Source organism: Anas acuta, chromosome 3 (genome assembly GCF_963932015.1).
Source record: "Anas acuta chromosome 3, bAnaAcu1.1, whole genome shotgun sequence".
Taxonomy (NCBI): domain Eukaryota; kingdom Metazoa; phylum Chordata; class Aves; order Anseriformes; family Anatidae; genus Anas; species Anas acuta.
Window position 1 is genome coordinate 29,607,129 of NC_088981.1, and position 25,891 is coordinate 29,633,019.

The window sequence follows — 25,891 nt, forward strand, 5'->3', positions numbered from 1 at the left end:
GCCCCTCGCCCCCTCAGCCCGCGCGGGTTGGGTACCGGCCCTAACGGCCGCCCAGCGGGCGGGGCGGGGGCGGCGCCAGGCGGTGCCGGCCGCTGCCAGGCGCGGAGCGGCCCCGCAGAGCGGCGGCTGGGGTTGGGGCTCGGGCGCTGCCCTCGACATGGCGGCGGGCGGCAGCAGCGGCGGCGGGGCGGGGGAGCAGCGTCAGTACGAGCTGGTGGTGTTCGGCGCCAGCGGCTTCACCGGGCAGTTCGTGGTGGAGGAGGTGGCGCGGGCGGCCAGCAGCGGGGAGCTGCGCGGCGCCCTGCGCTGGGCCGTGGCCGGGCGGAGCCGCACCAAGCTGCAGGAGGTGCTGGAGCAGGCGGCCGAGAGGCTGGGTACGCGCCGCGGCTTGGGGCCGGGGGCTGGGGGCGGGGGGGGGCGGCGGCGGCTCCTCCGCTGGGAGCGGCCGAGGGGCTCGGGGAGGGCCCCGTGGCCGCGGTGCCGGCGGTGACGGCCTCTCCGGTGCGCAGGGAAGGCGGCGCTGGGGCCGGAGGTCGGCGTGCTGCTGTGCGATGTGGGCGACCCGAGCTCGCTGGCCGCCATGGCGAGGCAGACGCGGCTGGTGCTCAACTGCGTGGGCCCGGTGAGTGCTCCCCCGCCGCGCCTCCTCGCCCCTTTTTTTAAAAAGAAGGGTTGGAAGAGAAACCCGCGGAGCTCTGTGCCGAGGCCCTGGCCGACGATGGTTCCGGCTCGTTCAGAGCAGATCAAAGTACGCGAGCTGGAAGTTAGATAATGGCAGGGCCTGCGGAGTTAGTTAAGCAGAGAATATGCAGGTAATGCAAATGCAAAAAGCATACATTGAGATAAGAAGATATTAAACCAGCTTTGGCGATCTTATCTTTGGAGAGGGATATGGTGGAGTGGTTTGTGCAGCAATCTCCTTTATCAGTGATGAAGTTTGCTCTGCTGCACCAGCCCTCACCTCCCCCCAGAAGGCAAGACTATTGCATTTGCCCCACTTAGAAAAATCAATAGCTATTAAGCGCTTCCTTATCTGGTAGATACACACTAGATGAAGCAGGTTGGGTGAGTTGTGTGGGGGGGTTATTTTGTTACGTGTGCTGTTTGTTTCCTTCTACAGTATAGATTTTTTGGAGAGCCCGTCGTGAAAGCTTGTGTTGAAAATGGTGCGAGCTGCATTGACATCAGTGGAGAGCCCCAGGTACGTGACATCTGAAAAATGCTACCTTACCTTAAGGCTCTCTTAAAGTATTTGGTTAGGAAGTTTTATGTTTCTGCTAGCGTTTTTGAACGTGCAGACAAGTTCTGCCTCCTGATGTGCAGTTTGAAGATGCATTAACTTTAGTATGTGTGAACGTGTAGTATTTGTATAGTTTTCTCACTCTTAGACAAGAGCCCCCCAGGTTCTTTCTGGAAATCCAACATTTTTAAATTCTCTTTATGTCTCAGTTGTGATTCAAGGTAGGAATTTTGGATAGATCACTTTTTCTTTTTTTTTTTTTTTTTCCCCCACTGCTGTGACATTTTCATACCATAAAAGACAAATGATACACATCTGTCTTAAAGATGTATATAAATAATTTATATAATAAATATAATGTATATAATGATATAAATATAACTAATTTGAAGTATGTAGGCTGCTGTGATTTGAGAATAAAGTACTGATGGTCAATACTGGATATTGCCAAATATGGTATCTGCCTAAAATATCTGTTCTGATTGTGTTTTAGTTTCTGGAAGGAATGTACCTGAAATACAATGAAAAAGCCGCTGAGAAGGGAGTATATGTCATTGGAAGCTGTGGCTTTGACTCTATACCAGCTGATATGGGAGTACTGTACACCAGAGACAAGTTGAAAGGTGACTTTCTTAACATGACTTTATGCTGAAAAAGACACACAGATTATGCTTTTCATCTGGTTTCCTAAAACAAATGCTTGTGGCAAGCTTTCTTCAGTTTGTCTTTTTGTCTGCCTTTACCAGCTAACTAATTTCAACCAAATCTGGTAGACAGATAAAAAAGAAAATCTAAATCACGTTCCATTAGATTCAAGCAAATTGGTGTTCAGGTAGAGGTGAGATTCAAGGTGATGCTGCTCACTGAGAGGTTTGTTTGTTGCAAGTGGACTGCTCAGCCAGTGTGTGGGCATCCGTGGGCAAGCTGCAGCATACTTCTCTTGTGCAGTGAGAGTATTGTACGGAAGAGACGGTGGGGACAGGATGGCTGTAGGGAAGGGACTGCAAATCAGTGGAGGATCAGGTTTCATAGGTTTTGTTTCTCCACCTCCAGTACTGAGCAGCTGTTGTACAGACAGTAGTGTCTTACAGTGCCTTTTATGTCAAGAGCAGCTGGACAGTAACTCAGAGAATATATAAATATAAATAAATATAAATATATTTTGAGAAAAGATGTAAAATGATTTAATTCTCTGCAAGGAGTTCTTGATCCTAATCCCACACAAGGGTACTTTACTCATCAATTCTGACTTTGTAACTGGAAGGGCCAGTAAGAGAATCCAAATGTTTTGCCTCTAATATTCTATTAAAATTGCTATTACATGCTTGATATTGGAACATGTCATCAACTTTCAGTTTAATAAAACTAAATCTATAAAAGGATCTGATTAGAGAGAGAGAAGGAGAGGCATGAAAATGAGTATCTGGTTGTTCATAAGCTTATAATTTGATGTCTGATACTTGTTTTGAATAAAGATGTCTTTTATCTCTTCCTATTTTGACTTTCTGGTATTATCACCTGTCTATCCAGTTGCTCGTTATGTTTAAATCTGCCCTTACAGGAACAGTTTATAAGCTCAGAAGGAACTGAGCAAAGTAAAACAAAGCGGAATTTGGAGTTGTTTTCTTTTGCTGTTCACCACAACTAAGCAAACTTTGTTTTAGAATATGTTGAGTGTTTCTGCTCTTTTTTTTAAATTTATTTATTTTTTTTTTTGTAATAAGAGCTACCAAGCTCTCTTAATTCATCTATGTTTCACAGCCGATGTTGTCCTTTATCTCAAAACTTTAGGGAAATCTAAATATGGCTTTTAATATTCTTTTCCTCTTTTGATTTATTATTTACATGATCTTATTAACTAGATAAAACAACTGTAGCATTTAATGACTCAAGATAAGTTTAATGACCGTTACTGAAGTACTTTGTGTATGAAATTATTATTTGCTAACAAAAAAAGCTCCAGATCTTAATCTTAGTTTACTTTGAGATAAAGATGTGTCTCTGTCCTGTCCGCTAGCGATGTCAGTAATCTGCCATTTGAGGCTGCCAGAGTGTCCTCTGGCTATGTGAATTAACCTGAGTGTATATCCCAAGTAATTAATGTTTTCTCCTCTTTTCAAGGTACCTTAACTGCTGTCGAAAGTTTCCTGAATGTGAAATCTGGACCTGAGGTTAGTTGCTTTATACCATCATGGGAACTTGTGATGACATCAGCGTAGCCGGTTTGAGTAACTGTTGTTACGTTAATGCAGAACAAGCTGTGCCAGTTCCTTCACAATGAGTCTGTATTCTTTAGAAGCTAATATATATTATATAATATAATATTTTATTCTTTAGAAGCTAATTAAAAAGTATGCCAAGGATACTTACCCTTTTGTAAGGTTTGCTTGCATGGGCTGACAGAAAATTTGTTGTATTAAGCAGTTTCAAGAAATATTTAGGTTTTGCAGTTGATTTGCACAGAGATGTGGTAAGCACTTGTACACAAACTGTAGTGGATATGTAAGCGTGTTGCCAGTAATCCTAATATTTTGGCTATTTTTTTGTTGCTATTCATTGGGGTTGTTTTGAGATACTTGATAGTGCATGTAATCAGAATACCTTTGTGTAATAATTTTGTAACGTAATAATTCCGAAGTCATCGTTAAAATAATATTTAAAGCCTTAACTGCATTAATTATTGTTTCATGGTATTTTACCAGGGTGCTTGTATACATGATGGGACTTGGAAGTCTGCTGTTTATGGCCTCGCAGATCAAGACAACCTGAAGAAGCTTCGAAAAAAGATAGGATATGCCCCTGTTCCTGTAGTTGGTGCAAAACTTAAGAGAAGGTATAAAAAGCTTAAAATGTGAAACAAGCTGTTTTCTAACAGTTCCAGGATTTATTTTTATAGAATGTTAGCATATTATTAAATGCTAAAAATATACATTTAAGACTTCAGGAAAATCTACACATGCACACACTTGTCTGGTAAAATTGAAGATATGTTCATACTTCACTGAAAAATAATGTTAGCATTTACCATGTCTCTCAGTTAGTGTGTTCTAAAAGACTTAGTGGCACGGCAAACTTTTATTTCAGAAGTGATGAATGTAGAATGGAAAAAACAAATATGAGAATATTATTTTGATTATCATATTTATCCTGACCATAGTTCATGGAATTTCAAGTTGAGCCAAGGATAAATTTGAATCATTGAATTAGTTTCAGTGAAAAGAGATAATGTCATAAAAATGCTTGAAAGAAAGACAGTATTGATAGCACTGCTATGATTGATTTCTTTGTTTGCATGAAGTTTTGAATGTGTTTTTTTTTGTGAATGTTTTTTCCATTTGCAGAGGATTTGTGTTCTACAGTCAGGAATTCAAACAGTATGCTATTCCATTCATGGGATCTGATGTTTCTGTTGTGAAACGGTCTCAGCGTTATTTGCACACACAGCTGCAGGAAACACCGGTAAGTCACTGCTACTAGTGTAGTATGTCTTTATTTTATTTTACAGCAAATCCCTCCTATATGTAATAATAGTTCTTTATGTAGATCTGTGTTCCAGGGTTTCTGCAGTTATATAAATAATAATGAGCTTTTGCTTGTGTAAAGAAAGAGGCTTGTTCTCTTGATTATCTTTTGGAAGCTGCTTGACCTTACATGGTCCAGGTTCTTCTGCATGCCCAGGCCTGTTTCATACTGTGTGATATCCTGTCTGATGAGCTTGCTTTCTGCTCCTAGAAAGAATAGTTCTGAGAGTCTTGTAGGGTTTTTATGCTGTCTGATTTCTGGGTATGTGTTTGTAAGAAATTTTGGGTTTGGCTTTGGGTTACAGAAGTGTTTGAAAAGTGGGCTTCATGCTTTTAGGAAACTGTAAAGGCAGTTTTGCACCTGTGCAGAGGCTTTTTTGTTATATCAACGAAAATTTTCAAGGCATCATAAATGTAGTCTATGTAACAATAGACAGGTTGGTATCATGTACTAAACTTTGTCATAGATAAATTATATGCTGCTCATTTGTATTTGGAAACTTCTTTTATGCTTCAGTCTTTGGGGAACAGAGTGAAGGCAACATGAAGTGTGTTGGTGGTGAGAAGGATATATAGTTACTGTTTTCCATGGTTCCCTGAGAGGAGACCAGCACTAACAGATGATATAACAGCTGTGCAGAATCGCTGGCATCAGTTAGGGTTGAAGGAGACAGTGCTCTAAAAATATACTTGGAACTATTAATAAGAAGGTTTTGTTGTTGCTATTCCAGAATTGTAATGCAAGGCCTTGGTTTCTCTTAAATTAAAACACAGCAAGAAGGAAAGGAGTATCTTGGGAAAGAAGCCTGAAATCAAATACGAGAAAACAACTTTTAAGTTTTCCACTGTTGTTTACCATACTCTCTCCATCTCCATTCTGTAGTTACATTGCTTTCTCATAATGAATTATAAAGTCAAGTGTTATTCAAGGAGTTGTTTAGAACTCAGCTGTTTAAAGTCTACTGTGAATAGCTCTATGTTGTATTAAAAACTTGCATCCTGCATTTTTAAAAATGAATCTACTAGAAAATTTTGATGTAAATTCTACCACTGAAAATATGTTTTTGTCTTAGGTACAGTATGGTGCTTATGTGAATATAGGCGGTCTTAGCTCTGTTGTGAAGCTGATGATTGCGGGCATTTTATTTCTTCTTCTTGTGAAATTTAGCTTTGGAAGAAAACTTCTGACAAAAGTAAGTGTTCAAAACACAAAAGAATTAAGTGCTTGGAGGCTTTTTTACTTTACGTTAATGTGAGTTGTTTGTGTTGTTTTCCTTTTCCCTCTCATTTATATAGTATCCGGAATTTTTCTCTGCTGGACGTTTCACAAAGAAAGGACCAACCCAGAAACAGGTAACTGACTGCTTTCCATTCTAGTTATTGAAGAAGTTTGTTGGGGTAATGGTAGAATAGTAAGCTGTGGTCTACCACTTAGTCTCCAAGAAATAAATAATTTTTAAATGCACACTGCGTATACCTGTGAATATTTAAGTAATGATGCCTTCTGTTATTAAGTCATTAAAAGTATGTGGAACTGATACAAGAAAAAGTGGATCATAGTTCTAGGTCTGATGTATTCACATGAATGGCTCACAACATAGATGTCAAGAGTGATGATAGATCAAGTAGCAAAAACTCAAGCCCAAACGCAATGAAAGAATAATTGGACTTTAGGGCTGTAACTAACTGTTCCAGTAAAGTTAAATGATTATGTAACTGGGATTGTACCTTTTTAGCAATGACTCAGAATTACTGCTTTCATGTTTAGATGTATCACAGCATTTGGCGTAACGCTTGCATTTACTACTTCTGTTTGTTTAAAGAAGTGAGTTACTGTTTTGGTGACCACGCTTCATGCCTTGTCCACTACAGATGGATGAAACCTCCTTCACAATGACCTTTTTTGGCGAGGGTTACAGTGAGGGGCAGAATCCAGCGAACGGCAAACCAAATGTAAAGATTTGCACTCAAGTGAAAGGACCGGGTACGTATGTTAGCAGCTAACTGCATCACATTTCCTACCCTGATACACGGTTATGGTTCCACTACCATCTACTAAACCCGCAGCCTTTACGGACTATTATCTTACGTACCAGCATGCATTGTAACCTGCTTTTTGAACAGTTTTGGAGACAGCAAGAATGTACATTCAGAAGGGAGTTAATGAGCTGTTGCTACTTCAAATAACAATATATGTAGCCAGATACTGACAGCATCACATCAAAAAGTCTTTTAAGCACAGATAAGCAAAGCTCTTGCTATAGTGAAGAGCTTGTTGTCACTTAGCGGTGATAACTCACAGTTGTTGTGTGGTTATAGGCTTATATTTGAGGCAGATCTCTGTTCACCTTAGTTCTTAAGGACTTTTATCTATTTAGGATGATAACCACTTCAAAAAAAAAAAACTAATCTTAAATGGAGAAAGCTTTTTGTTTGTTTGATTATTCTTCAGTATGACGTAAAAAAGATTAAAATTAGAAACGTGAATTTTGTGTTTCAACACCCTGTATGTTTGGTTTTCATCAGAACCAGGCTATGTTGCAACTCCAATTGCGATGGTTCAAGCAGCCTTAGCTCTTCTGGAAGATACAGCTTACCTGCCTAAACAGTGAGTATTTTCCTATGCAGAACATACTGATTTCCATTACAGCTATTGTATGCATGTTTCTCTTTGAAAATACAGATTCTCTATAACCCTGTCGATTGCATTCTTACCTCACTCAAATGGCAGTGCTATTAAACATGATCCTTGTTATGCGAGGGAGATAGTTTATCATGGTAAAGTCACTTACTCTTCATCTGCCTTTCATCTTGAAAGGATGTAATTACAGGTTTTAGTTATGTTTTTGCAGTATCCACTGCACCAGTATCTATATTTTCAGCTATGGAAAATTTTTATTGAGTTTGCTACATGCAGAAATGAGCCTCTAAATGTAACCAGCTTGCTCACATGCTCCATCTGGCACAAAGTGGCTTTTTCTTTCCTAGCCAGGGAAACATATTTTTTACTTCAGATAAAGACAGTATTTGGTCACTGTACCACTAATGTTTTTCCTCTTTCAATTCTTGTTAACAGAGGTGGTGTGTATTCTCCAGGAGCTGCTTTCTCTAAAACAAAGCTGATTGAGCGCCTCAACAGTCGTGGTGTTGAGTTCTCTGTCATTAGCCAGCCTGAAGTCTGACATCAAGACATAACTGTATGAACTAACATCTTACCTGTGTCTAATTCCAATAAAGTTCATTTGGCTGTAGAAGCCTGAGCATAAAAAAGTTTCATTGTGCTGTTGTTTACAGCAGAAAAAATATGCTAAAAAGTATAATAACAAATGCTATAGTGAAAAAAAACCACACAGGATACTGATTTTAATTCATGAATGTATTAAATCAGTAATTTATTGGGTACTAGTTCTAGAACATTGTTTAATCTTTTTCACCTTAAGTAGGAGAACAGCAGCCTAAATTTTAAGTTACTACATAATTCAATCTGCAATTAACCACAACCTTCTCACCACAACTATTTGAAGCAGGCAGGCCCTGGATACCAAGTGCCTTAGCAGACAAAACCACTAGTTATTCCTCATGCCTGTTTGGGATAGGCATGGTTACCTTTTGGTGTTCTTATTTTTAAAGGCTTAGTACCCATAGTCAAATCCGAGTAGTCTTTTTTTTTTTAAGGTTTAAGGAGTAGTTTTGTCCTTTTGGTGGGTTATTATGAAGATCAGTTGACTGTACTTAAGTAGACACATAGTGTTGACTTTCAGTCCTACCAGCTTGCCTGTTGCGAGGCATACTAAAAAAGAGAAAACCCATGTTGTAATATAGAGCTAGCTGAAGACCAGTTGCCATTTCATCCTTTCAACTGAGAACAAGTCATTCTAGTATAATACATGCAGTACACAAAGCAGTGTCAAAAACAATGCATTTACAAAGTGACTATGTAGCAGCCTTGTCAGTATAGTAACTGTAGGAAGTTAAACTACTTCTAAACTGTTGAAACAAATGCCGTATTTGTTTGTAAATATTAAGTTACCTTTCAGGTGTCTCTGTGGTTGAATGATAATACATCTAGCAAACGATTTTTTTTTTCTAATACATCTGCATTTAGTAATATAACAGCTTTTTTTCCCACTGTTACAGCTTGCTGAGATCAGAGCATTGCTACAGATGAACATAGTATTTCTGAAAAACTTCATTTCTTGTCTTAGTGTGAAACAGATTTGCAATGAGCGATTTTTAGAGGCTGATATCATAAACAAAGCTGAGGGAATGGGTATAACATTAGCTTTAAACTATGGTGTATATAAAATGCTTGTGATAGAACTTACAGACAAACTGAAAACTCACTTTGCACTTCGATGCCTTCCTTGGAGGGAATCCTCAAGATTTGCTATGTGCTGTGTATTCCCGCTTCTTCTTAACTATAAGAGCAACATCACTTTTCAGCTTGTAAATGGTTGACTCAAGTTGTTTTCCAAAATCACTTATCATCTGTGATTGTCTCTCTGTAAAAAGACGCAGTACCTGCAAATTATCTTCCTGCTAAAACATAATAAAATAAATGAGTTGGGCTGAACAACCATGTCATTTTTTTACTTAAACAGCAAAGAATACCTGAAGGTCTCATGGGTTTAACTACAGCAGTAACTGAATAAAAGGGGAGGCTAGAATAAACCACAGCCTCAAAAACTAAAATTAGTGTCATAATTTTATGTTCTTTTGCCAAGGAGAATAACATGCATCACAACAGGAAGGATGTGCTTGGGAAGGCAGCTCTGCTCTTCCTCCAGGCCAGATGAATTGCACCAACATCTGAGGGCGTAAGACTGGGCACAAACCACAGCTTACTTCACAGCTACCTTTAACTAAGTGGCAATGAATTTTTCATGTATGCACAAAAGAGATCTTGTGATTTGACAGCATCTTTTGTCCTTGAGATAACCACCAATCATCATGCTACGGGATAACCAGAAATTAAGCAGCGGGTTTTAGAAATGTATAGCCTGTAAGCATCTCATACCTTTGTTGATAGACAGTTTAGTTCTTCAATTTCAGAAAACAAATACCAAGATCGGGAGAACTACATTTGCTTTATAATTAGTCTCTTATTCTGAGAATTAAAACTTGGATCTGCATCCCCACAACAGTTATACTAAAAATGCATTATGGTTCTGTAGGCTAAGGATTAGGCCAGCGTAAGAGGAAACAGTAAACAGCTACCAACTTCCATCTGCACAGGAAACATAATACACAGTTCTTTAATACAGTTGGGCCTGAAGTATTTGTTGGGCTACTCTTAACTCGGATGCTAGAACTGCTGCACTTACAATATTAAATACGGGGCCGTGTTAGAGTTTGTTTTGTTCCCTGCTCCCAACCATACAAAGAGCAGCCTTTTCTTCAGCTGAGATAGTGGAAAGGAATTACATTAGGTTATTGATGCTTTTCTCCCTGACCTAGGCAGTAACAGTTCACAACAGCCCTACAGCCTAGAAGGTCTTTATAAATGCTTCCTAAAGAAACAAATGTCCAAGCCTGCTTTTACATATGCAGATTTACAGTACTGAATACAGGCTGTTTCAAATGTCTGCTAGAGGCTGGGGACAGCACTCCAACTATGAGCTGCATTTTAGGCCAAATACATAAGAAGCCAAAACAAAATGATGTTTATATGTTTCTAACTTTTTCCCTGCAGAAAAACCGTAAACACTGAAAACAGGAAAATGATAAACCAGTTGAGGAGACTTGCTTACCCTGTATAACTTAAGGTTACACAGAGTCAGAAAAAATCAAAAGTGTTCAGTGTTGCTGGCAAGAAATTGGGCTATTGAGCAGTAACAGGAAGAGCTAGAGCCCTCATGAAAAGGTCGCACCATGAAAGCCTACATATGCCATCAAGTCTCCTTGCCAGCTTCAGTAAAAAATGGCTACGTTGCCAAGCAATCTAGAAGACTTCCTGAATACCAAGCCAACCACGTCTAAAAGCCCATTTGCATCACACTCCTGACAAATCTGACTTGTGTTCTAGAGGGTAGTTTTGTGCTGAAGAGTTACTGCTTACTTAAAGTTGTCAGAGCCTGAAGTACAACTTCTTATGTAAATTAAAAAAAAAAAAAAAAAAAAAAAGAGACATCCTGAAGAAACCGTATAAAGAAGATGATGACAAGCTAACTCCCATGAAGCACTATGTAGACATCCAGCCAAATACCTAACAACAGGCCTGGTTAAAGTATGGCTTCCCTGATAAGCAGGCACTTCTGTAGCAACATGCCCACCTGAGTGAGGCTGTTGAACTCTAGTGTTCAAACTTGGCATGTCTGACTGCACACAGTCTGCAGGTCTTGGCAGTACCTCTGGTCCCATGCGAAACACCTGGAAAACTCCATGATAAGAAACCAACTGTAGCCCAGCCATACCCATCCTGTGATTCCATGAATCTCCAGTTCTGAAACCTCCAGTTTCAGATTCCTAAAGCTAGGACAAAATTCCTTAGAAAAGTGGCCTCTGATGCTTAAACTTGCAAAAACTTCGTAAAAAATTGTAAAAACTTTACCTACCGGTGGCCTGGACTGCTTCAGCTGGAGGAATTGCTGTCTGACCACATTCATGTTTTGATAGAAGATTTTAAGGGCCTTAGCAAATTCTGCATCGCAGCTGGTCCGATGGCTGCACATCTCTTCAGTTTCTCCCAAAGGCTGTTTCATGATCTTCATTGCCTTGGTAGGTGACTCAGCTTTCTTCTCTAAAATGCAAGAGACATTTTTTTTTATTAATAAACTAAAAAAAATTAAATATATATATATCTATCTTGAATTTATTGTCATTGGAAATGGCAGGCTAATTCCCTTTGTCAGAGGAGAAAAAGTCAGGGGGATATAAATTAACTTTCTGTAGAGCCTATGTCCTAGGGCAGTACTGGTAAGGGAGAACTGTAGCAAAAGCATGAGATACTGAGACAGTTTGTGATGAGCACTGACTTTCGTGGTGTCCTGTGTCCCATTTCTTTAGTTTGTCTTTAAGAAGGACGTTTTCTTCTCTTAAAGCTCTGTTGACCTCTCTCAGCAGCTCTGTCTCTTGTTCCATCTGCAGCAGCTTCCGGTACAGTTCAGGCACCTCGTTACCTGCATCCTGTATTTGTTACAAAACTGCAGTTCAGATAATTATCACCGAATCCTTACTGATTCCCATCTATGAAAAACACTTCTAAGCAGATAAATGGATATTCCCAATGGGGAAATGGAACCGTTACATTCTTCATGTTATTGAATTTTGAAAACAAACTTTTCTATGGCTTCAGATGGATATTTTTTCTTTCCTTACAGTTTTATTAGTCCTTTAAACAAACATTCATTTATTATTTCCCCAGCTGCCAAGCCAATGTTCGCCGGCCTGTTGTCATGGTATTTCATCAGCAAAAGTGGTAAGAGAATTTCTGCAAGTATCAGGGGCAGTGCTTTAGCTTTACTATCTCTTTCCGTATGTGTGTATATGCATGCATACACAGAGCTGTACATGTATTTAGACACATACAGAAATATATACATATATATATATATAAAACAATTGTACTGAAATGTGTGTGAGCACACATGCACCTGTAGAAATCACTTAACTGCTTTCATTGCTTTTATAATCTTTTACTCTCTAATGTAATTAAATAAGCTGCCAAGGTCAAGAAACATTTACAATGGAAGCACCTCACTGTGGTGCTCCAGCAAATGTGTACAGAGCTGCTCAGCACTTGCATCCTGCAGCTGTGTTACACCCCAGCCAGGCTCTGTCATCCATTACAGTGCTTCAGAGCAGTACACAAGGAGTGCTTTGGGCTCAGATGCAGCACTGTGCTTAATTCGACGTTTCCCTGCAGCCTTCGCTCATTACATATTCCCATGAAAATCAAGTGGGTTTGTCGGAATGTAGTTATCGGTAATCCATGTTCACTTACCAGACCAGCATTGCTTGCAGTCAAAGCTTTGTGATTATCAACCACAACAGTGCCCTCACTTGTGAGCAAAAGACCATCCAGGGAGTAGTCCATCTCCACGCAACCTTCTGCAGCAAAGGAAAGGCAAAGTATGGTCAGGACTCAGCCATCACTGCTCTTTGCTACTGGTGCCCTTATTGTACACTGTGTACATTACTTAAGGTGAAAACAAACACAGCCTATTTTTAAACTCTGAATTCAAGGCAGAAATAGCCTTTTCCTTAGCACTTCAACCAAGCTGAGAGCCAGCATGCTCATTTTAAAATTATACCATGAAACCACTAACTGTTTTTCACATTCTGAATGTTTTTGTTTCCGTAATGATGGACAATACAGTTTGATTCTATCTACCAACCATCACTGAAGAAGAACATAAAATATGTAATATAAGACTTTCAAAAGTGAAAATTTCAGGAAGAAATACCTTGAAGTCCCCACAAATCAACAATTAAAGCATTTTTCTGTAAATAATTCAAAAATTCATAGGATGCATTTAGAGCTGAGAAATGGACTGTTTCTTCTATCTTCGGATTCACATTTTTCCAGACAGGTTTTGTGTATAAAGACCGTGGAAGATCATAAACTCTATACCTAAAGACAAAAAACGCAAGCGTAAAAAATAATTAAAAGCCAATTCAGTCTCTGAAAATGTCTCTATTTAAACACACACAAAAGTTGAGCAGAAACAAATACTGCAGCATTTCAAGGTCAGCTGTTCTTTCCTGCTCAATAAAGTGCTTTATGCAGTCATTCAGCACCCACAGGACATGTGAAAATATTACTGTACTTTATTAATTTTTAGTACTTATTCTGTTGACAGCAGCAGTGTGGGAAGCTGTCAAATACGCACAAAAAGCTTTAAAATATTCATAACTCCATTTTTTATTCTGAGACTTCCAGCTTTCTGCCTATTCAGTAATCCATGGGGCATTTCTCCAGCTCCACCCGTATCTTTGAGGATAACAAATGAAGTCATGTAAATCCTTGCTCAACACGGACCTTTTAAAAATGGGAGGGATATTTTTAGGCCAACACTGCATATCTCTCTGCAGTTTCAGAGATCCAAGGTTAAATTCTTGCTGCAGCTTAAAGGCCCCAGCAAAAGAGATAATGGTTTATGCAGGCTCATGACTTCCACAGAAGCAAGGCTAAACCTGCTCTAAGTTTCACCAGGAGCACAAAACAGGCTTGTTCTGAGGAAGCAGGGAGTTGGTGCAACACAATACCCTATCTGAATGCCTCTTCCCGCAGCATCCCGCAACCATTTGACACCAAGGCACTCTGCAACGTGAATCTGGAAATCAACCCTTCGCCCCAGCAGCTCCAGCGGATCAATGACCATATCGTCCTCCCCAAAGAGTCTGCAAACAGAAAGAACAGCGATGCAAATTTGACCCTGGTCCTCAATCAACATCATCACAGGGTGATAACAGAAATGAGGAGGACGCTGGGATCAGAGAGGAGAGCTGCTGTTTGTGTGACTTAAACATTTTGATAATTAATAATTACTGGCAAATGAAATGACAGTTTTATGTGACAACTAGTGTGCTGGTTTTAGTTTTTTCTTCCTCTGCACATCCCCAAGTGAGGACAGAGGCTATGTGACCTTCATTATCATATGTTAGTATACAGAAAACAGCTATGCTTGAAAGAGAAAACAAAGGAGTCCAGAAAGACAATACGGATGCAGGAACCATTCAAAACAGAGAAGGACTAACCTGAATCCATTTTGCAGTATAATTATTTTCTCCATCAGATGAAGAAGCTTCTATCTATGTTGATGGCAACATTACTCAGCTAAAAGAAACTTACTGTGATACTTCCAGCCTACAAAGATCTGCAGGTATAAAGAAAGGGCCTGAGGAACAGGCGCAGGAACTGCTGATATATCGACCCCGTTGCAGAAACTGAAGGAAGAAGACTGCTCAGCTCTGACTGTCCCTCTGTGAGCTGCCAGCTCCAGCTGGGGACAGGGACAGAGCTGTCAGTCAGCAGGGCTGAGAGTGCGAAAAACAGTTCTGGGGCCCTCCCTCCAGAGGACTCTAGCACAGGCAGAAGTGGGGACGGACTGCCCCTTGGTGTTGTCTAATAATCTGGAGCTGATGCCCACTCCCAGTTTCAGCAGTGAGATCTCTGAATGTCTCCCACATTTTGCTCAGTACGGCCAGCCTTCACTCCCAGTCACACATTTCAACAGGTGAAGCTCCCCAGTTCCTTTGACAAGGAACGACTGACAGCTCTCCAGTACAGAGGCAGTGGATATTTACCTCCCATCGCTGGAGCATGGAGACAGGTCGATCAGCAGGACAGCTTCCTCCAGCCCTTCGGAGTTCAGCAGCTCGGTCTGCTCCTCCAGCTTCATGCAGTACGCCAGTGCCTGCAGCCAAACGTGAGCAGATCCCACATGGACAACCTCCACCGGGTCCCAGAACGGATCGCTGTCCTGGTTCACGTCCGTGTTCTCCCCTTCCAGAAAACGCTGGTAAAGTTCCTCCATTAGGAACTTCCTATTAATGAACTTGGCCTTCGACCATACCCACACCTATGGAGGAGGCAAAGGAGAAGTGATGAAGTTGGGCAATCACGGACAAGGAGAACAGTAAAGCACCTCTCCATCGTGAGGAATGGTCGAATAAACTTGGAGTCACCTCTGAAATTACTGAAAAAACTACCCTGTGCTGCACAACCTGCCGGAGAGATATACTTTAATTTTAACTTCCTTTTCGATAAAGACTGTTGACTTATTTCTTAAGGGGCTGTGGAGGATTACTGGTCATCATCCTCTTTACAACAATCCTTTATGTGCAGGCTGATGTGGTCACCTCTTCTCTAAAACAAATGAAATTCAGTTCTTTCAGCCTTTCATATCAACTGAAATAATTTGCAGCTCTTAGAATTTCATATTTAAAATATACAATAAACTATTCTGACTAAGCTATCTCAAAGTTTATACAAACACAATAGAAAGAGAAGGTTTGTGTTACTGACTGGTGTTTGGAGCATTCACCTGTAACAAAGAAGCGTGAGGCTTAAGACTGCTCCTAAGAAAGATCAGGCAGAATGGGGATTCAAGGGATTTATTAGAACACAACTACCTTTCACTTTCATTCCTTCATTTCATCCCAGCCCAATATTGCTTATTAATTTGCTTCTTCTGCATTACGATAGTCTTCCTTTGATCTTAGTTTCCACTGTTTTCAGCTTTAATATAATTTGTTATTACAACCAGCAGCTGAGAAAATACCACTAAATCTAAAGAAATTACTCTGGTTGGTTCCTGAGGTTCCTTCTCCTGGTTCCATCACTGTTTTTAAAGAGCACATAAGGGGCTCATATCTATGGCCTAAGCTTTGCACATGCCAGATTTATACAAGAACAAATGGAAACGCTTTCACAAAAAAATATAATGGCATCTTAGGTTGCAGCTGCAATGGTTTCAAAGACTAATGGACATCAATGATGGCAAAATGAGGATAAATTACATCATAAAGTGCTCCTGTAAACCAACAATTTACAAATTAGAGTGTGTCTAAACGGCACTATTAAATATATGAAGTGAAAATGTAAAATCATTTTTCTTTGTCCAACAGTAGCACTCTCAAATATTTCAAATACAATGGTAACAAGCAGTTGTAGAAAAATCTCTGGTTTCGGAAGGGAGAGCTAAAGATCTCTCCTCCATTATTTAAAAGGCGAAGCTTTGTTGCTAAGCAGCCAGAGATCAGCTGCAAGGGAGCAGCAGCACCTAAGGAGGTGTCAGTGACGGAGCCACCACATGCGACTGAAGCTGACTTGTTGCAGAGAGGTTCTCCGGCAGCCTCCCCCTGCACTTGTTGACATCACACACGCCTGCTTTACTTCACCAGGTGCATCCCTGCTGTGATGTTCAGTGACAGAATGTGTCTGAAGGTAGCTAACTGCACCCAAATGCTAAGGCACACACAGTCCTCAAGGGGCAGAAAGAATACACCTCAAGGATCTCCTGTCCGTGCCAGAAGCTACCCAGGAGCATGGCCGTCCTGTGAACAAGCAGCACATGGGTTCCTTTTTAGAGGTGAACAGATCCATGGGCTAGGAGTGCATTTCATGTAAGGAGGCACACAAAAATGGCATCGAAGAGTGGAAGAGTAAAAGAAGGGCGCGGGTCTGTTAAGACACAGCAGAGACAGCCATTGCAAGGATTCAACATGTCTGGCTTGAGAATGAGCACACGGCCTGCATCTTTCTTATCTTCTCCTAAAGCCTGCTGTTAACACGTGAGCCCTTCTTACCTGATTTGTCGTTGCATGTGTCACTTTTACTGTTATTTCCTTTTGTAGGTCATGGCCTCTGGAGTCCGATAAGGCTAGGTTCTTCACCTTCAGTTCAAATTTGAGCTCCTATTAATTAATAAAGTTTCTTAAACACATTCCAATCCAAGACACCTTTTGCTACATAATTTGGCAATATTTTCATATAAGAGGAAAAATTATATAGATATGTGTGTGTATATATATATATATATATATGAACCTGCTTATAGAAGAAATTCTCATAGCAATCTTCCTGCAGTGTCTAGGACTTGACATTCCCAATATTTCAAATTTTGGAAAGAATGAGGCTTCCTTTACATACCTCACTGTCACCATACTGGCACCATACTCTCCCACCAGGGTGCACAGAGAAAGGAGAATCCTTATCCTAACAAGTTTATTTCCATTTTTCCTTCAGGAAACTTCTCCAGAAGTTAGTTAGTTAAAATGCTGGGAAATCGCATCTTGATCCAAGGGAAATCTATCTCATTATTCCTAAATTATGGAACTTGGCTGAGGAGGAATTCTCCTTTCTTGGACTTTTCATCCCCTTGAAAACACCATGGCAGCCACTGTTTGTGTATTTATACAGTGCAACTACCCTGATACTCCGTTTGTGGCTCACATTCCCAAATTCACGTTCCCCCCATCTCCTCTTCTCTCTGCCTGCCGGATGGTGAGGGAGACTGGGGAAAGCAAAAGGAGTGGGGCGCTAGGAAGAGTGAGAGCACTGGCAAATGCTCTTACAGTTATTTCTATTTACACTCAAAAATGTACCAAACGAGTCCAACCCGCAGAAGTTGGGGAAACCTTACTCACCTTCTTCAGCTCCTGGCTCATCTGATTCGCCTCCGCCACCAGCGGCATCAACTTGATGTAATCGTGGAACGCCGCCAGGACGCTGGGGTCTGCTCTGCCCTCCCCGCTGCCCGCAGCGCCTTCCCGAAGCGGTGTGCCAGGGGGCAAAGAGAAGGGGTAAACAGGCTGCCACCTGACCTGTGGGTAGCTTTAGGGGGGTACTCATTGACTGCCAAAATACGATTTAATGCTTCTGGCCCTTGCCGCTCTCCTGCTCTGAGCTGGGTGGGCGGCACGCAACCTGCTCTCATCCCATGGGAGAGGGCAGCACAGGAAGAACAGCAGCAGAAACACATGCTTTGCTCACAGCAGCCTACTTCACCTTTCTTTCAAAATCGGACTGACAAATTGATCAGATTAGAAAGTGGATGTCAAGCAGGGAGCTTCTGTCCTGTCTGATGTGTGAAGGATTTCCCCCAAACTGTTACAGGACTCGATGTCAGAGTCCACTGTGGTACTCCTTAGAACAGAGTTTCACTGTTCAGTCATTAATTCCCTGCTGTCTGCAGGTGGGGACTGCAATTTCTTAGGAATTCAGGTTTTGCAGGGCAATCCAGGATGAAAAAACATGGACATAACATCTGGATTTGAAGCAGACACAATTAGGTATATTTGGAGAACTGGCTCAGCCCGTTCCGAACACCTACAGATTTTGGTGATGCAACTGAACGTCAGCTGAATAATTTTATTTATTTATGTATTTATTAAGACAGAGAATGTGTGCTTGGGTACCAGAACAGCTCTTTACACACAAGTGCTGAGGTGCATATTCGCTGCATCCCTCCCCACAGGAGTGAGGCAATGCTACCGAGGTTCAGGCCTGTAGGCCCAGTCCTCTGGGTGCCCTCAGCACTCCCTGAGATGCTCGCCGCAGGTGATCAGCTGGACCTCAGACAAATGCCTGAAGGCAGTGGTGTGATTACAGTCACCGCTCTGCCATTCTGTAAATTAGTGAACATTTCTAGAGGGATAGAGTGATTCAAAAGATGAAACTGTCAGGGCCATTTAGGAACTCAAAATGGCCTTGCAGATTAGCACACAATTCAAAAACAATGCACAAACCCCCAAGTTCTTTACGAATAATAAGTATCTGAAAGCAAAAGATCTACATGACATATTCCCAGGACCCAGGATTGTCTATGTTATATTTACCAACTAAACATTTTGCTCACTGGACTGATCACATTAAAAAATGTCAGGAAAGTGAACTTCAAAAAAAAAGTAATTTTAATAAAAGTACTGGAGGGTAGCATTTCTCCAATGTACAAAGAGAAAAATATAAGTAGATGAAAAAAATTAAAAAGGAGCAAATTTTAGGGGAGCAAGGGGAGTGGTTTGGATGACAGCAAAAGAATATTTAACATTATATTTTGTACTATTACCTAATGCGATCACACATCCAACAAAAAATCCAGCATAGAGAGTTAATGGAGCAATGTTAAAAACAAAGGGAAAGACTATTTCAGTGTACATCTGGTGATCCTGCCTGGAAGAGCCTTCTCTGGGAGAAGCTACTCAGACAATAAAATGTGCTGTGGAAGGCAGCGCTGACTGCGTGTGCTGTGCAGCGTGCAGTCCTGAGCCACCTTCTCATCTGGAGTGCTCCTGCATTATTAAAAGTAATCTGATCTCATGTAATCTCATCAGTACTGCTCACTTTTTTTTTTTTTTTTTTAAATATAAGAAGCAGTTCTAGCACTAAAGAAATAAAAATAAAAAAAAAAAAATAAAAAGGAAACTATGGTAAGAATTGGATCTGTGTGTAATACAACCCAAAATAATTATCCAGACCTTCAGCTGTCAGGCTGCTCAATCTGAGACGCAGAGCAAACGCACATTTTACTGTTTATCAACATGGCAGTATAAGTAAGCTGACATATATAACAGCTAACAGACACACCCTTGGTTTCTTGAAATAGCACATTAACTCATATAGTAATTTCAAAAAATTAAAAAGCATTTCTCTTTCTATAGTATTAGATAGATATGAAGCAATTTTTCTGACTCATGGCTGCTTTCTCATAAGGAACTGCACAGCCTCCAACCCCCAGCAAGAACAACGTGCGAACTGCAAAAGAATAAGGCAGATTTGGAAGGTGTGTGCATATGATTCAGGGTGTGACAAAACATCAGTCCCAACAGAAAAGCATCACCCAGTGCCCAAGCAGTGGTGCTTACCAAGTTTATCCACACTGAAACCTTCTGCTGCTGCCAACTCAGACTGAAAGAAGTCGTAGTCATATCGGCTAAGGTCCTCCTCTGTTCGTTCTGCAGGTGGCCCAACATACAGGTAAGCACTGTTTGATCCCAAAATAACACGATCCTGAAAGGTTAGACACAGGATGCTGCTGAAGTCATGGGTACAGCATGGCAAGGGTCACCAAAGGGTGAAGTGTTTGCAAACACTACACAAGCTGGCAAGACTTTAAAGAGAAGTGCTTGAGAGGAGAGGACCTGTGTGCTCCCATGGACAAGGAGGGAGTTGACAAAGGGTGACCTAAACCCACCACGGTAGTTGCAGCTGAGAGACCTGAAAATCACCGCTGCCATTGGCACAGCAGCCAGCATGAGGAGAAGCTGATCACCAGATCAGTTTTGCCTCATCTGTCAGGAAGAGAAACCTGCTCAATACCAGAATATAAAAGCAGACACACTGGCTCAGAAAAAAGACCCATCCATCCCAGTATCCCATCTGCGGTGCTGTCCCTCAGGGACAGATTTCCAAGGAGGAGTACACATTCCAGGCAAACTGCAGAGCTGCTGCTTTTCTGGGAAGTGATCCCTCTACATTGCGTCCCTCAGTGGATTTCTCCTTCGTGAAAGAAAAATCTACATCCTCTCTGAAGCAAAGTAATGCAGTTATCATTTCCCCAGTGTCTTCTGGCAAGAAGGACTGATTAACTACACCTTTGTTTGGGACAAACATGGACCTTGCTAAGATTCATTTGGTGTCCTTTAATTCTGGCCCGTTGTATTCCCAGTACAGACTCACATGCATTATTTTGGGCTAACTGGATAAAAACAGAACCAATTGCTTAACATTTCAGTAATAAAGGCACACAGGTTATCCACATCTGTACTACAAATCATTCTGAGGCTGAACAGAGATTTTGAGCCCAGCTGTGGGGTCAAAATCTGGGGTAGGAGCTTGCTCCTTTAGATGGATGGATTTTTTTATTATTATTAATTACATGACAATACATTACATTACAAAAAAAATACATTATATCAAATTTGTTTTCCCTTAGACACAAGATTCTGCCTGAGGACACAGTGAGCAAACTGAAGATTTAGAATGTTTTTTTTCTTTCAGGGTTTTGTTTTATGCTCCAAGAAAATACTCACCAAGTGCTGCAGCTTTGTTTTCCCTGTGATGGGCACACCATTCACAACGACCTTGCACATATCTCGTGGTGCTAGGGTAACTTTGCCATCAGCATTCGTAAACGTAGCGTGTTTGTCCGAAATGCTGAAAGATGTTCAATTTTCTTGTGATTCACTTTTTGTTTTTAATTTGAGAACCATCATAGAACATTAAATCATAATTTCAAAGACAAGTTTAAGCTGCCATTCATTAAGTTTAGGGTGCCATTCAAGAGGCAGTTGCCACAGTCTGACTTCAAGTTTATGCCACTACCAGAATGGCAGTTTCTAGAAACGTAAAAGCTTATCAGTTATACTTTTTAACCTTTCCCTTAGCAGATACCATAAAAAGCTCAAAATAATCATAACCCGTGTTTATGCAGTTTATGCAATTCCTTTAATTGAAAACTAATTAAAATTAAACAACTCCAAACAACATGAAGATCAAAAAAGCAGACATCTTGTTTTCTACAAATTGATGTACTTACCCCAGACCTCTTAGGACTATAGCATTTGAGGTTGATTGACCAACATCACAAGTACCTTTAAAAATAAATAAATAAATAAATAGGCATTTTCCTGTATAAATTATATGTGCTTTGCACACCAACAGGTATACAGTGCTAAAGTTTTTGCATTACTTTTTACTTTTTCTCCTTTGAATCACTATGTTGAGCTCTGCTTATGTGGTGGCTTTACCGTGCCGGGCAGCTAAACCCCACAGTACAGCTTAGCACTAGCCTTTCACATTAGTGCTGCTACTTGAAAATGACAATATAATCAGTTACTTTCTCTTTAGAAAGACAGGACTCTGGATCCTGAGAAACAAAAAGGATTTATTCTGTGTGGCCTCTGGGATTGCACACATAAATAATTCGAACTGTATGTGGGAGACCCCAGAAAGTCCGGGGATCCATTACCAGCAAGTAGATGGCAGAGAAAATCATCCAGAGTAAATAACCTGTGTGCAACAGGGTACCAGATCTACAACTCTATTCCCATTTCTGTTAATTGCAGCACTCAGTCAGTCAGTGGTGGAAAACCAGCAAAGCACAACCTGCAGAGGAGGGGTGAGATGTTCAGGCAGTAAGGAGGAATGTGGATAGTGTGAGATCATCAGCTTGCAAGAGTTCACATTTTCAAGCCAACAATTTTCAGGGAAGAAATGGCTGACAGAAGACCTGGGTATTTCTTATGACTTCTTTTTCTATTGCATGTGACTTATTATTCCATTGTATCTTAGCATTTTTTGCAATAGAAACAACTCTCACAGTATAATTCTTCAGCCTACTCTGATCTCAAACAAGAGGAGCACGTTTAAAAGTGGTAAAAGTGGGTAAGTGCTTAAGGAAAAAAAATAAGGTAATCATGACTCACATGGCTGAGCAACCTAGTGCAACAGCAGTTCTGATATGTCAGTGTTAAATTACAGAAAGCACTATTTATATGTTGTCTTCAGGACTTTAAAATATATTTACCATCCTGAATGAAATGCTTGAGAACCCATGAGAGCTGTGGATCTTCATTGATATTCAGGAGATAAGGGAACGTTTCCATCATCCGCCTCTCCTGAGCAAGAATTGAGAAATATGTCATTTCAGTGGGATGCCTGAAATAACAGCTAATATTATACAAAGAGGTGTTTGTTGTTTGTTTGTTTGTTTGTTTGTTTGTTTTGTGTGTGTGTGTGTACAAGATAGATCATGACCATACAGCAGTTTGCATAAGAACATCCTAAAAAAAAAAAAAAAATCAAAATGCCAAATGCTCAACAGGAGATTGCATTCTGAAACACATTCACAGTCTCCAATTTCTAAAAATGCATTCTGGTTTATCAGAAATGCATGGGAACTCTGCAGATGATTTGAAAAAAAAAGTGATGAAAAAAGGTTTGGTTTAATGTTTCAGTTACAATTTCAAATCACGCATCTCAGGATGATGTTAACCTCCACATAACCTTCAGTGAGATTAATACGAGGAACTGCATTCAATTTTGTGCATGAAGCTCATAACTCATGTCTTAGCAAAACTCAGCTCTATTCCATGCAACAAAATACTAAGAAAGAACTATTCGTTTGGAATTATCCCCAGAGCTGCTTTCTGCAAAAATGAACAGCTTATGCTATTATAGGTATTATTTGTTACAGCAAAATAACAGCAATCTTGTCAGCACTGGGGTCCCAAAGACTGAGGCATGGTCTGAGCAGAGACTTTACTCCACGCAGCTAGAAGCAGTCTGACAAAGCAGACTGGGAACCAACAGCAGGGAACAGAGTAGGATTGACTGGAGAAATGGGAAACAATTCCCCAGATGCCTTTACTTACGTGTGCTATCTACACACACAGATGAATGCTTTTCAATATAGCACTGATAGCATACAAGTATGATAGCTGCAATCTGGGCTTCCCCTTGCTGTTATTGGGTGGCAGCTACCTGCAAGGAGTGCAGGAATGGCTCGTGAAGAGCAGCAGGGAGGAGAGCTGCGTACAGCCTTTCTGCAAAAGGTGCTGAACAAGTTGTTAATCACAGCACCGCTAGGTCCTCTTCTCCCGCAGCAGCCCCTCCCTGACTCCCTGGCTTTTACATGCCACAGCCTCCTACTGAAAGGCTTCTGTCTGGCTACAGAATTCATGTCAGCGTGGGTTGCTTTCAGAAACATGCCCAAAACTAAAAGGAAAAAAAAAAAAAAAAAAAAACGTTTTATTTCAGTAATAATTTCTTATAGCCACAAAATAAATCCAAGAAACTATAATATACATTGACGGTAGAAGCAGACAGAATATTCTGTTATCTAAACTCAAGCGAGAATCAGTATGACATTGTGGACCCTTAACAGAGGACTGCATTATCACCACTTCACCCAAGCTTAAAAGCCCTGTGAGTGTTGTGTCAGGGAACTGCTGTCAGAGATGCGTGCAAGCAACGAATCTTAAAGATTGCAAGAAAGGGAAAACATCAGACTCAAAGAGCAGAGGTTGAGGCATCTGGGCTCAACCACGATGCCCACTGCTGGGAGACTGGCCTGGGTGACGGCAGCGTACTGCTGCTCCCACTCCTGCCGGGCTTCCTCCAGGCGAGCCTCCCACGCCTCCTGCGTGCTCCGCATCCACCCCTCGCTCTCGGCCAGCAGTCGCAGCTCTGCTGAAGAGAGACAGCGTTATCCAGGGCATACACCTGTGAAACAGCAAGCCCCAGAGAGATGAGGACTGGCAGCACGGTGGCAGCACACTGGGAAGTGGCCTGGCCTCTTGCAGAGCAAGCCCTTACTCCCCGAACCTTGTAAGGTGGCATGGGGTTTGCTATCCCCATCCTGAACTGGAAATTAAGCTGTAGTTTTCCTTCTCCTCTTCTAACCAACAGGGGATCACTAAAATATTCTGTGCCCAGTACGTGCACAAGAGTTGACTCGGCTGAATCCTCTTCAAAGGAATATGCAAATACTAGCCAATTGCACGTTTCTACCTCTTCCTTCAGCTCTGATGTTTGTCCACACTCATCTTGTTATAATATTCCTTAAAGTGTAAATATTTTTTCACTCCTGCCTGCTGTGTCCTTACTTAGACTTGCTTTGATCTTTTACCTTGAGCAAACCATCAACACTTGATAAGGGGTCTGACTGAGCGACCAGATTTGCCCAGACCAATGCTGCAAATGCATAAATGAAACAAAAACTGTTTCTCAAAGTGCCTTTTTTTTTTTTTTTTTTTAACTTTTTAAAAGCAGCATCTGTTTTGAAAATATCTGGGGGGGGAAAAAAAAAAGAAAAAAATCCCAATTCACTACTATCAGATACTACACACATATCAACAGACAGAAACACAGCAATGCTTAAGTGTCTAAATAAAGCAGAGGGTGAGCTGGCAATGAAGGAAGAACATCCACCTTGTGGGGCTGCCCATCTGGGACAACGTTCCCAGTAGTCTCAGTTCTTGCATTCCTCATCTCAGGGGCAGATGGAGTCCTGAGCACCCACGTGCTCCCGTCAGGGCTGGGCAGGGTTACTGCAGGTCTCCAACACTCCTCCGTCCTCTCTTCCTCCCACAAGAGCTTGTGATTTTGAAATACTTGGGACTGGTGTACCAGGGTCAATATTTTATACAATGCCTTGATTACCCCTGCCACCCACTTTGTAAGAAATTCACCTGTGGACATAGCTCAGCTGCATTTCCATCGTACTGCTCCAATGTCACAGACTACCAAAAAGGCCTCCTGATAATGTTTTGGAAACTCCAAATCTACTTGTTATTCATTTATGCTGAAATACATACGTGTTTCATCAGCTATTGATCTCCCTGTGCTCCCGGGCCCAGCCAGTCTGGACAACAGCTTGTTATTTTCAGCTTTGAGTTCTCGTATAAGCTTCTCAGCAGGACTTGCATTTACCACTGCTTTGTTCCTGATCTTTTTTGTCCTTTTCAATATGAAAACACATAAAAGGAAAAAAAAAAAAAAAAAAAAAGCTGTAACACCATCTCAGCAATGGACAAGATTTTCTGTCAGACATGACTACTTTTTTTTCCTCTTTTGTTCTTTTCCCTATTCAGAAATATCCCATGCAGCTCTGAAACTTCAGAAGTTAAAAAAAAAAAAAAAAAAAAATCCTGCAGAAACTTTGCCCCAGGGCTGAAAGCATTT

The 25,891-nt window shown here is 41.0% G+C and overlaps 2 protein-coding genes across 2 annotated transcripts; one reads left to right on the forward strand and one right to left on the reverse strand.

The window, feature by feature from the left end:
* The first annotated feature begins 73 nt into the window (after positions 1-73).
* Positions 74-9,337, forward strand: SCCPDH (saccharopine dehydrogenase (putative)). The gene is made up of 12 exons (XM_068676384.1): positions 74-374; positions 510-622; positions 1,121-1,201; positions 1,734-1,863; positions 3,362-3,411; positions 3,943-4,073; positions 4,582-4,699; positions 5,835-5,954; positions 6,058-6,114; positions 6,634-6,745; positions 7,288-7,369; positions 7,838-9,337. Exons 1-12 carry the CDS (start codon positions 158-160, stop codon positions 7,941-7,943), a joined length of 1,317 nt encoding a protein of 438 aa, XP_068532485.1. The 5' UTR covers positions 74-157; the 3' UTR covers positions 7,944-9,337.
* LOC137852931 (kinesin-like protein KIF28) lies at positions 9,139-25,665 on the reverse strand. Its single transcript, XM_068675085.1, has 14 exons — positions 25,525-25,665; positions 22,734-24,394; positions 21,744-21,798; positions 21,238-21,361; positions 20,071-20,215; positions 17,854-17,972; positions 17,014-17,121; positions 15,010-15,284; positions 13,969-14,103; positions 13,167-13,333; positions 12,704-12,810; positions 11,736-11,886; positions 11,175-11,500; positions 9,139-9,297 (listed from the first exon to the last, which is right to left on the reverse strand). Exons 2-14 carry the CDS (start codon positions 22,849-22,851, stop codon positions 9,139-9,141), a joined length of 1,989 nt encoding a protein of 662 aa, XP_068531186.1. The 5' UTR covers positions 22,852-24,394; positions 25,525-25,665.
* Positions 25,666-25,891: the final 226 nt, after the last annotated feature.

What these genes read in the sequence shown, in the direction of transcription:
- SCCPDH (XM_068676384.1), top strand. Translation starts at nt 158, where the DNA reads ATGGCGGCGGGCGGCAGCAGCGGCGGCGGGGCGGGGGAGCAGCGTCAG. An exon ending in ACATCAGTGGAGAGCCCCAG is followed by an intron (nt 1,202 to 1,733) that starts GTACGTGACATC and finishes ATTGTGTTTTAG; the next exon opens with TTTCTGGAAGGAATGTACCT. An exon ending in ATGTGAAATCTGGACCTGAG is followed by an intron (nt 3,412 to 3,942) that starts GTTAGTTGCTTT and finishes GTATTTTACCAG; the next exon opens with GGTGCTTGTATACATGATGG.
- LOC137852931 (XM_068675085.1), bottom strand. Translation starts at nt 22,851, where the DNA reads ATGACATATTTCTCAATTCTTGCTCAGGAGAGGCGGATGATGGAAACG. An exon ending in CACATGCAACGACAAATCAG is followed by an intron (nt 15,285 to 17,013) that starts GTAAGAAGGGCT and finishes CCTCCTCCATAG; the next exon opens with GTGTGGGTATGGTCGAAGGC. An exon ending in GGACACAGGACACCACGAAA is followed by an intron (nt 11,501 to 11,735) that starts GTCAGTGCTCAT and finishes CTTGCATTTTAG; the next exon opens with AGAAGAAAGCTGAGTCACCT.